Source organism: Erythrolamprus reginae, chromosome 1 (assembly GCF_031021105.1).
Source record: "Erythrolamprus reginae isolate rEryReg1 chromosome 1, rEryReg1.hap1, whole genome shotgun sequence".
Taxonomy (NCBI): domain Eukaryota; kingdom Metazoa; phylum Chordata; class Lepidosauria; order Squamata; family Dipsadidae; genus Erythrolamprus; species Erythrolamprus reginae.
Window position 1 is genome coordinate 180,585,279 of NC_091950.1, and position 12,464 is coordinate 180,597,742.

The 12,464-nt window shown below is 39.2% G+C and overlaps 1 protein-coding gene across 1 annotated transcript; it reads right to left on the reverse strand.

Moving 5' to 3' along the window:
* Positions 1-1,947: 1,947 nt before the first annotated feature.
* On the reverse strand, positions 1,948-8,746 carry ERMN (ermin). Its single transcript, XM_070737149.1, has 3 exons — positions 8,335-8,746; positions 7,743-7,823; positions 1,948-2,677 (listed from the first exon to the last, which is right to left on the reverse strand). The coding sequence occupies exons 1-3, from the start codon at positions 8,567-8,569 to the stop codon at positions 2,211-2,213; spliced, it is 783 nt and encodes a 260-aa protein (XP_070593250.1). The 5' UTR covers positions 8,570-8,746; the 3' UTR covers positions 1,948-2,210.
* Between the last annotated feature and the right edge of the window lie 3,718 nt (positions 8,747-12,464).

Below are 12,464 nucleotides of genomic sequence, written 5' to 3' on the forward strand. Positions count from 1 at the left end.
AAATAAGGTGAGAGCCATGGTAATGCAGTGATTAGAAGGCAATATTTCAGGCTGACTGCCCACTTCCAACAGTTTGATTATATTCAGAGACCTACTATCAAAGTGTTGGAATATTTTGTTTACAATAATAAACAAAATATATAATAAGAATATATAATGATAATATATATTACAATAAGAAACTGCACATAAGGGGTCTTTCCTTGCTAAGAAATCTTAATTGATTGGCCAATGCCTTGTACTGTCATTGTTAATTATTGGCCTAAACTTTTGAATTAGAAATGTATAGGAGATATGGGGAGCAATGGCGAACTCATCTTTGTATACTTGTGGATTGCAGCTCTATTTTAATAAACAATTTCCTGATCTGCTCACAAGTGTCTTCCTGCCTTTATTGTAGCCCAGCATGGGAACAAACGTCTTAATTTTGCTCACACAACTACAGGATCACTGCAACAGCCATAACTTTGAAGACTGATCATAGTTACTATTTGTTCATGGTCATAGGCCTGAACTGTCAGATGGGTGGCAAACCAACAAACAAATAATTAAATTTGATTGATAGATAGACAGATTCACTAAACAAACTGTTGTTGGTAAGCAAGGATTATCTGAATAACTATATGTTGCCATCTAGTGGTCGTCTGGGTTTTTGCACACTAGATTTGGTAGCTTCATTGTACCAATTTATAAAAAGAGTCACTAAAGTAACATGTCCTACTAAAAACTTTATAAAACAACCAACACAATAACTGCACAATACTTTCCCCATTCCTTCCACCATGACTGTGTAAATGTTAAGAAATCAGTTCACAGATCACATTAAATCATGATATTTTAATCCTTGGGAATTGAATGAGAGATACATCCATTTTGCTAAATCAAAAACTAACCATATGGTGGCTTATGATCTGTTAACTCAGTCAATCTGTTGAATACCTTCAGAAGATAAACATGAAAACTAGCATTCATAATTTCCCTTCATTTCTCAGGCGGTGGGAATAGAGACATAGCTGTTATGCACATATACTTGCTTGGTTATCTTAGTAAAGCCATTTCATGGTCATCTGTATTTACCATGTAAGGTGCTCCAAGTTCTTCAAATATGATTTCATGGTTGTTTCTCTCCTTGATTAGTTTACATCCATTGCCTCTTGTCCTGCCCTCAAAACCATTGTACTTGATGGTACATGTGTATAGATCTGGAGTTGATAGAACCCCGATGAGTTATATTTTGAAAGCAGCTGCCAAATAAGTGTGAAGTGGGTCACTCTCTTAGAAAGATGCTACTGGGCTGAGTTAGTATATGTGATTTATTAAGACTGACATGAAATGCTGATGAGAACGTATGCAGGATAGAGCTATAAAAAAACCAGCAAAAAATATACCCCTTGTTAAAACAAAACAAATTATAATGATGTACCAAAATGGACAGAACCATTTTGTTTGAAATGTATCTTTAAAATCAAATTAGAGTAAATTGATCACACTATTGACTTAAACCCTAAAACTGTCATTTTAAAATAGAAGTAGTTACATTGTTTAAATCTATAATCAAACAATGCATACTGGGCCCCGATCCAGCTACAATCAGTTGCATCTAAGTCCACTGAAATCAGTAGGCCTGAAATTAGACCACAAGCTCGTTGCAAGATGTGTAGATACATACAGTAGTACCTCTAGATACGAGTTTAATTCATTCCAGAAGGGAGCTTGTATGTCGAACAAATGACTTTAGACTTTGTTTTTCCCCTCCGAGATAACCAGAAGCAAGGATTCTTGCGCCACCTAGTGGACACTCGGCTCGTATCCCGAATTTGAGCTCGGGTCTGGAACAGAAATTTCTCCCCTCGTGGCTCGTAACTTGGAATACTCGCATGTGGAGCAGCTCGTATCTAGAGGTACTACTGTACTTGTCATCGTAAGTTACATTACATTGAGTAGCACTTCTTCCAGTTAAGTGTGTGTAGGATTGCAATTATGCATCCTGATCTTACGCATACGGTATATTTATTTAGAAGTAAACCATCATATGGTCAATGTGGCTAGGGAACATCATGTTACACCATTAGTCAGGACTACTACATTTAGTTGGATTGAAGCCACCAAAGACTTTACAATAACTTGATATTGTAGATGGAAAAACATCTGGAGTGGATATAGACGGAAGGGAAGAATCCTAGCAAACCTATTTGATTCTCTGCCTCAGTTTAAGAATGCATCATGGACTCAAATTCATCAATTCTCTGTTTAGTGTTTCCTTTCCGGATCTTTCGATAAGATATTGTGTTATAACGAGAATAACTGTGCCGAGAGATATCATTTTTTTTCAGGGGCCCTGGTTGGTCATCATATTCCTCAGTCTGAGAGACACAGCTGGGACTGGTAGGAAGGCCTTGGATGTTATTGTTTTCTTGTCCTTTTTTATGGGAAGCCACACTGTTTTCCTGTTGAAATTCATCGTCTTCGCCTTCCAAGTCTTCTTCCATTAGGCTCTCGTTGTCTTTTAATGGTGTTTCTTCTTTAATTTGATCTCTGGTCTCGTTCAACTGTATCTTTCCTTGCTCCTCCTTTCTTTCTGCAGAGTTATGGATGTTTTCATCCTGAAGCTTGGATGGGACATTTTCTTCCCCCTGACATTCTTTAGTACTTAAAGTAGCAGTTTCCTTGTGGACTCCTGTAACAAATAACAACACTCATAATATAGCAGTATTTATTTATTTATTTCATTTATTTATTGGATTTGTATGCCGCCCCTCTCCGTAGACTCGGGGCGGCTAACAACAGTGATAAAAACAGCATGTACCAATCCAATATTAAAACAGTTAAAAACCCTTGTTATAAAACCAATCATACATACAGACATACCATGCATAAATTGTAGAAGCCTAGGGGGAAAGAATATCTCAGTTCCCCCGTGCCTGACGGCAGAGGTGGGTTTTAAGGAGCTTACGAAAGGCAAGGAGGGTGGGGGCTATTCTAATCTCTGGGGAGAGTTGGTTCCAGAGGGTTGGGGCCTCCACAGAGAAGGCTCTTCCCCTGGGCCCCGTCAAACGACATTGTTTAGTCGACGGGACCTGGAGAAGGCCCACTGTGGGACCCAACTGGTCACTGGGATTCGTGCGGTAGAAGGCGGTCCCGGAGATAATCTGGCCCGGTGCCATGAAGGGCTTTATAGGTCATAACCAACACTTTGAATTGTGACCGGAAACTGATCCGCAACCAATGCAGACTGCGGAGTGTTGGTGTGACATGGGCATATTTAGGGAAGCCCATGATTGCTCTCGCAGCTGCATTCTGCACGATCTGAAGTTTCTGAACACTTTTCAAAGTATGCTAACAAGCAAGGCAGTTTAAGCTTGCCTGCCTCAACCCATAAGTTTACTAAGGCTCCCTCCTAGTAAGGGATTTCAGGATCACCATTTACTCATATTATTAAGTTTTGGTGTAGCTTTAAAAAAAACCTCTTCAGTAGACTTCGACTGGACAAGTCCATGTGGTTATCTAGGCAGCATTTTCAGAAGGGGCTCACCCTTGTCTTCTTCCTAGGACTGAGAAGGAATGATTGGCCAAGGATCACCCATCTGACTTTCATCCCTAAGGCTGAACTAGAACATGGTTTCTCCAATCTTAATCCAGCATCTTAATCGACACACTAAAACTGGCTCTACTGTACTGTACTACTGAATTGCTGGACTAGCCTTACGTTTCCCAACATCTGTTGGAGACAATCCGATCCTTGATTAATTTTACGTCTTGCATCTCCGCTAAAGTTTTGTCTTTTAGATTAGTCATTGTTTGTGGATTCTATACGGGTAGTCCTTGACTTACAACAGTTCATTTAGTGACTGTTCAAAGATACAATGGTACTGAAAAAGAAGTGACTTATGACCGTTTTTCAGAGTTATGACCTTTGCTGTATCCCCGTGGCCATGTGATCAAAATTCAGATGCTTGGCAACTGGTCCATACTTATGACCGTTGCAGTGTCCCAGGGTCATGTGATCCCTTTTGGCAACCTTCTGACAAGCAAAGAAAGTGGGAAAGCCAGGTTCACCTAACAACCAGGTTACTAATTTAACAAGTACAGCGATTCACTTAACAACTGTGGCAAGAAAGGTCATAAAATGAGACAAAACTCACTTAACAAATTCTCACTTAACAGCATAAATTTGGGGACTAATTGTATTAGAGTTCATATCTAACAGCCCATTCAGGGATTCCTTTCCTTCCTTAATGATGGCATCTCTGAATTAGAGACATGCTTCTTTCTCAAACTATTTGCCTTGCCCTTTGGACATAATGTGACAATCTCTTTTCTACCTATGCTTTAAAGCATTGTGCTAATCTGCCTCTGTCTGCCTTACGCTATCACCAAGGCAGCAGTATTCCAAATCTTTCTCTTATTATTTTCAAATAGTTTCATTGTAATACATGGTGGATTTGGGAACCTTTCCTCAACCTGATGTCCTCTAGATGTCCTAGACTCAACTTCCATTATTTCTAACAAATATAATTAGTATTAATGTCAGTGGGGATGATGAGAACCTAAATTTAATACTTCTGAAGGTCTCCTAATTAAGTCTGGTTAGTTTCAAACCAGGTTAGGAATGGACAAATTCCATAGTTGTAAACATGTATCTCTAAAATTGGAGCCAATGTCCTGCGCTATGCCTTTGGGTTCATCTGTGTTTATAATCTAGAACAGAGATATCAAACTCCTTGCCCACGGCCACACCTGGTTTAACAAAGGGGGGGAAAGGTCCCAATACGTCATGTGATGCCACCATGACAATGTGAGTTTGACACCTGTGAGCTAGAGACAACCAGCAGCCATCATTGCCATCAGTCAGAGGTGGGCTGTTCCTGGTTCGAACTGTTTCTTTAGAACTGGAAGCGGGAATTTCCACCCACTCGCCAAACTGGGAGCAATCGTCGGTTGGACACACCCTCAAACTGGCTCTAATGGTGCCATAGGCAGCGCCATTTTGTTTTTGGCTTCTGCACACGGCAGAAGTTGTTTGTTGCATCCTCACATATGCAGAAGCTTGGTTTCCGGTACTGCGCATGCTCGCACAGAGATGTGGCGTGGGAGGAAGCGAACTGATGGTGAGTTAAGTTAGAACCCACCCCGCCATCAATCTATTCAGAAATGTTAATTCTCAAAGACTCGGAGGAAGGGGACTTTTAACACCAAAGAAATATTAAGAAACATACCTAAAAAACTAAGTGGGCCATAATAAGGACAATGATTTCTCAGAGGTAATTAAGGACATCTATTATGGTATAATCGGTACTTTATCAGTAACATAAATTGATCTCATTTTCTCAACCACCCTGTCAAATTTTCCAAGCAACATGGAAAAACTTTAACATTGTAGTCATGTAGCTTTGTGTGTACTGTATTTAAAAGTGGGCCTCATAATTGGGGGTGGCTGGGTTTGATAGCTTGTACATATAATTGATCAGTCAATATAAAATGCTACATAAATATCTATATCTTTTTGTCCTGGCATTATTCAGAGTATTTAGAGATTCATGCAGTTACCTAAGCTTTTTATCTCCACTTTCTCATTATTTTTTGTTTGATTCTTTTGTACGAGTGAAGTGAAGAGGAAGGAAATCAATAGGAGATTTTCTTAGAAATCTGAAAAAAGTTTCATGTTTTATTCCCTGATTCCCAAACCAGAAAGCACTAACATTTTGTGTGATTCCCACAAAAATATAAGTCTGAAGATAAATAAGTGGAAACTTTTTCTAGGGGTGTTCACCCAAAGCCACTTCGTAAAGGTTTGATGTATATATGCCAGCACTGCAAGACAGTCTTCTTGTGCCCCTTTGGGACGCTGGATAAGTATGGCTTCTGACAGGCAGTTAAAGTGGCTCTAAATGATTGGAATGGTTTGCCAAGCTTAGTCATGTGAAAGGTGAATCATGGGCACTGATGCAGTGTGAAGGCTGTGAGATCAGACACTTAGCAAGCCCCGTGCAAGCCAAAGCCTTCGCTGAACAAAGTTAATTCAACCTGATTTGCAAAATGGGATTTGCACTAGCCTTGTGCTTTAAAACCCATGGGGAAGAATTAGCATGAAACATTTCTATTCAGTAGAAGATATGCCAGGAGTTAGCATACACCTGATAATTTTGAAAATCTCCATGTTTAGAAAGAACTATTTGTTTGTTTGTTTGTTTGTTTGTTCGTTCGTTCGTTCGTTCGTTCGTTCGTTCATTCATTCATTCATTCATTCATTCATTCATTTATTTATTTATTTATTGGATTTGTATGCTGCCCCTCTCCGTAGATTCGGGGCGGCTAACAACAGTAATAAAAAACAGCATGGAAATCCAATACTAAAACAACTAAAAAACCCTTATTGTAAAATCAACTGCAATCACTTTGGGATAAACAGAACAGGGAAGATACTTAATGCCAGTATCCCGCTAGTTTCAGCTTTGTATTTGATGTGGCTATCTTCCCTTAACAGAGAGATTATAAAGAGCTTGAAAATAAACCAGGACTATCTCTAGACATAAACCATCAATAGATGGCAGAGTTGGTTAGTGGAATATTTAATAAAAGGCAGCTCAGGTTGCAGAAAACACACAGAAAGAAAAGAGCTGAACTTTCAAAGAGATTCCATCTTCGTGATCTCACATTATAATCCATGAGGGTTGGAGAGTCCTATCACAATTTCCAAAATTTTATACTCTCAGCTCGTAAGTCTTCCATTAAAATGTATCGTCAAAGTCTGTATGATTTTTACTTCCTTGCCTTCCTCTAATGGGCTTGATCCTTACTTTAAGCCAAATAAAAATGCATAGAGATCAATGGGGGGGGGGGAGATGTACCAATCTGCAGAGTTATCAAGACAGACCTTGGATTTGTACATAATGCTACCCCGGAAAGTGATGGGTTTGGCTTGGCCTCTTGCTTCTTGCCATTGCTGCCTTATAGTGAGTCAGCTCAAAAATGCTGTCGCAAGCTAGCTAGAATTTTCCAGCCAACATTTATTGGTTCATTTGGGACTGGATAGAAGTTGATAAAATAAACGGAGCTCTCCTGTTTCCTATTCTTTGGTGTATTCCTTTCTGTATAAATGAACCAAATATTCCTTAAATTCAGGAAAGCAATGGGCATGGGCTTCAATAAACAAGTGGTCAATCATCTGGTTTTTAACTATTTCATCTTCAACGCTCTCCTGATAAGCATTTTCTCATTCAAGATATTCCCTTCCAAGGTTAATCATGGCTTTTGCAGATCACCTTAACCAAAACTGCAACAACAGGCAAGAATTAACTGTTCCCATGACTGTTTGATTCTGCCACTCTCTCATATCTCTATGGCAGCTATTTCCACTAAGTCCATGACTGGCCCCTAACCAAGGAGAGAAAAAATGTAGACTACTAATCTATTTCTGTAAGAAGCCTTTCTCAACCTGGATCCATTCAAATGTGTTGAATTACTAACCCCATATATTCAGTTCTGCTTGGCCACTGAAAAGAGCCCTTGAAATAATATTGGCTTTAGAGATGCTGTTAGACAGCAAAATTAAGACTATAGTAAAGTCCTCATACTTTGATGGAGCATAGTTATAATTAATTTAAATCTGAAGCATGGTAAACATGTTAAGTAACCTATTAAAATAAATTTGAACCCACTGTCTAAAACTCAAATTAGATCATGATGCAAGTCACAATATCCATAACGTTTCTTTACTTCCAAAAACTAAGTGTACTTCTCACCATCTCTGGATTTTTCTTCACAGACTCTAGATTCCTGGTAAATGAGACAATTTTTTTCTTCACTTTTTCCTTCTGGCTTTCCTTGAAAAGATATAAAGTATAAAAGTGATATTTCCCTAAAAACAAAGCTTGATGATTATAACTTGCAGTTATGAATCCCTCACCATACAATTCAGCTGGGACTCTAAGTAAACTGAATTTGCAATTAAGTAAAGTCAATTAAAATTATCAGCCTGGGGCAAAATTCAGCCAAAATACAACTCTTTTACATCAGGCTACTTTCAACAAGAACATGTAGTACAGAAGATTACATTTCTTCAATTTGAAATAAATAAGAATTAAAAGTACGTAATTTTATCTAGATCTTATTTAAAATCAGGAATGTATTTGTTTATTTACATTCTTTTTAAAAGCTCAGAAGATTTTTTTAATATCCTTTGAAACCTTGGGTTATTATTTTTTCAAATCTTAAAAAATTTAACATTTGTTAAAAATTATGCTACTGAAATGTGATGCAATAAAACAAAAGACAAATTCATCCCCCCCCCCTCTAAAGCTACTAGAAAGAACAATTTTGCCAATGTCACTTTACCTTGAAGTTCTTTTGTAGCATTTGAAATCTGGTGTGCCGTATTCTCTGCCAAATGTTTGGCACCTTCTTGATTTTCTTCTATAAAGGGAGAGCCGGGATTAATCTCTGTAATTTCATACTGACGTATCTCAGAAGAATTAGCTAGTTGATCAATAATATCAATGACCTGGAGCTGAGGTTTTTCAGAAGACATGTTTCCATTAATACTGGTCGGCGCTTGGATATCTTCTGTCATGATTACAGTAATGTCCAGTTGCTTTCTTGCAGGTTTGTATCCAATGACAATTAAAAATCCTGTAATTATTGCAATATTCAAACAAATTGTTCTGTATAGGTTTGTGTGTGTTTATTGAATAAAGAATTGTTGAAGAATCAGCAAGCTTCCCTTCCCTTCAAGTTGTTGTTGTAACCAAATTAGGGAATAGATTTGTCTTGGGTTTGTCCGAGCGTTCCTTACAAAAAAGCCAGCCAATCAGTAGCTCTCCTGTCACTTAGCCTTTCTCTTGCATAATAAATGCACTATTTTCAATTTACATAAACAAACAATCTACAAGCAACAAAGCTTTTTGTGCTGGTATGTAAAGCTGAGCTTTCCCCCTATCAGCCCCGTTGAAATAAGCAGAGATTTTTGTCCATCTACCATAAAGCTTCTTTGTCCGCTCGCCTTGAAACAAGAGTGTGATTGTCCCAACCTTTTAATCTGCACCAAGTGACCACCTTGAGACACAGTACTGCAGTATAAACAGATTAACATTCCCCAATAGGTTCCGGTTAAACCTTGATACCCTCCTGGGTCAGACAAAGAATTCATTTGACATTTGTGAAGGAATAAAGGTGGGCACTGGGTAATCTTGCATGTGATTGCATCACTTTTTTCAAGATGTGTTAATCCAAGTACAGTGTATTCTTCTCTCTTTCCCTCTGCCCCATTTTCAACCTGGTAATAAAAAAGTTAAAATAAAGTCTTACATATGGTAATAATACCCTTGGGGGGGGGGGGGGGAAGGGGGAATGAATGTATTGAAAAAAGTAGCCACAAAGTAAAGTTCTGTTGTTGATGATGTCAAAGGAGACACTTTTAGGATTGTTGAGTCAAGGCAGCAAAAGGAAGATTACCAATTAGTGACACAACCAAGCATGGGCTGTTGGGGGTTCATATTCCTGGCTGGCCCTGCCCACCCCACTCTGCCCCTCCCAGGAGTCCCTATGTGGCCTGTTTTGGATGCAGGTAAGTGCAGGGTATGCGTGGAGGCTGATGAGAGTAGAAAATGGGTCTACTGAAAATTTCCAGCCTCCAGAGGGCTTCTGGAGCCTGGGGAAGCCATTTTCACCCTCCCGGAGGTTCAAAGAAAGCCTCTGGAGCCAACACCGAACTCCTTGCTGAAATTTTTGCATCCAACCCCTGAACATAACTGTTAAGTAGGTCTTGAAGATCTGTCTTCAATTCTATTTCTCCATTTTCTTAAATGTTTTAATGAGTTGTTTGAACACAGAGATCAAGGAGGCCACCAAAGTGTTCTGTCTGAGTTCCCCCAGATGCCAACACCAACTAAAAAGAGTAACCAGACACGCTGATAAAAAGCAAAGTCATATTATATCTTTGAAAACAAACACAGATAACAAAAACTGTTCTTACAAACTGGAATGCTATGAAGCTTCACAGAAGAGTCACGACAGCCAGACAATACAACAGGCTTCTTGCTGGCACACACACCACTGTAGATAATAAAACCCACGCCTCCCCCAAGTTTTCAGCCTTCGAGGCCACAAGCCAGAATCAGAGATGCCAAGGATCGAAGCAAGGTCACAGGACTCCCAAAAGATAACTCTCCACAATACAGGAAGGGCGGGTCTGTCTTTTCAACCTTTCTGAGGAGAACCACACCCAAACCCAGCTGTTGCCTATTAGGGATGGAAATACCTGGCTAATTGTCCCCTTCGTTGTGCTGCCCTTCTCTGCCTCATATCTATGATGGCTTGTGCGTTCTCATCTAATGATTCCAGGCTACTCACTGGGGAGAGCTCCCCCCTGGGGGTCTCAGGCTGTTCTCCCTCCTCCTCGTCCTGATATTCCTCTTCCCCGTCTGCCTGGTCCTCCTCCTCGTCCTGTTCCTCGTCCTCCCCCTCTGAGCATGGAGCCGGCAGAGTTCCAGCTGTTCCCTGAGGAGCCTCAGACTGAATCACAACACAAAGTGTCTTTCTTCCATCCCAGGGCCTAGTTGATAATATCAAAAGACTGATTTACAGCATTGCTACACCACAAAGCCTCAAATGGGTCTTTTAACACACTGTCATGGGACAAACTGGCCATTTATTTATATATCAAGTTTGAAGGTCACCCATCTTATTCATAGAATAACTCTGGGCAATGTACAATTAAACATATGGGTCAACATAGGTGTATTGCACAGGACAGAACAACATTGTTCAAGAGAATAATTTGGGAGTCTTCAGCATCTACTTCTTGAAATGATTGCCTTATTCTGCCTAAGATTACAGCTCTCCCTGTCTTCAAGCCATGATCTTTCTTTGGTACTGAAACAGATACAAGATTTGTTAGCAGGGAAATTGGTGTATACATAAATATAGGATAAGTGGATAATTTTCTCTAGACATTGGAGTGAATTAGTTAAGTAATGGTCCATTAAGTCTACCTTGATTCCTGTTAACCACAGGGATAAGTCTATGCAGTTTTCGAGACATAAATTGCTAAAGCCTTCTTTTTAAATGCAATGATTTGCTGAAAATCAACAAGCAAGGCAAGACTAAAAAGTCTCCTGGTTTCTAAGAAAACTGTTTATTACTAGAAACTTAACCCAGAAAGGACTTTACTTTATTATCATACCATTTTCCCCTGAAGTATTATATAGGTTTTTTGTTTGTTTGTTTGTTTGTTTGTTCGTTCGTTCGTTCGTTCGTTCATTCATTCATTCATTCATTTTGCTTACAACATGTTAGCAATAGCACTTTTTAACAGAGCCAGCATATTGCCCCCACAATCTGGATCCTCATTTTACCCACTTCAAAAGGATGGAAGGCTGAGTCAACCTTGAGCCGGTGATGAGATTTGAACGGCTGACCTGCAGATCTAGCAGTCAGCTTTAGTGGCCTGCAGTACTACACTCTACCCACTGTGCCACCCCGGCTCATATCATCATTAACTTCAGACCGTATAGTGGTGATGTTTAATTTTTAGATTACATGAATAAATGAGATTTGAACCGTTGACCTGCAGATCTAGCAGTCAGCTTTAGTGTCCTGCAGTACAACTCTCTATCTGCTGTGCCACCCCGGCTCATTGGATCCATTGGATCCAGGCTTAGAATATTATCAAAGCAACTTCTTGAGGCTACAGATCAGGTATCTATTTGTAGCCCTCAATTCACTACTCAGCCAAAACGATGGATGGCATCTCCTACATGAAGTATGAAAATAAGTGCTTTTAAGAGATAAACTCTGGAATAGTGAAAACATATCCTTGTAGAAACACATTAAGTAAGAAGCGGCAAATTTATTTAAGTTGCAAATACAAAGAGATAGGAAATTAAGGAATAATGAATATTTTAATTTAAAAAGTAAGCATTTCTAGGTTTTCTAGGTCTGTGTTGCAACAACACTGTTCTATTTGTCTTTTGTTTCAAAGATCTAAAATTTAAATGATATTACGGAAGCTAAGGGAATATTTCTGATAGCCATTAAAGGTCTATTTTCTCCAACAGTCTGATTTCTTTTCTGGATAGCTCTGCTGTTAGCAGCAGCACCTGCTAGTGAAAACAATGCACATTTTTTCCACTGATGCAACAGATGGCAGCAGTTAGCTGATGTTAGCTGATATCAAAAAGCTAATCAGAGTTAGATTTGAAGGGGAATCCCAGGACTGTAGATTAGACAGGGAAGTCACCACCAAGGTAGGAAGAAAACACTGTCAACCAGAGTTCATACTGTAGCCAAGAAAGCTATAAGGACTATATGGAATCACTTGGGGCAAGTCTGATTCAAGTGAGATTTTATTTGGAAAAAACAAAACAGAATGACTGAGTTGTCTTCTAAACAAGTACTGTAGAACAAAGCAAATCTACAAAGCATGTCTATATTGAATATTCTGATGTTCCTGCCATTCTAGGATCATC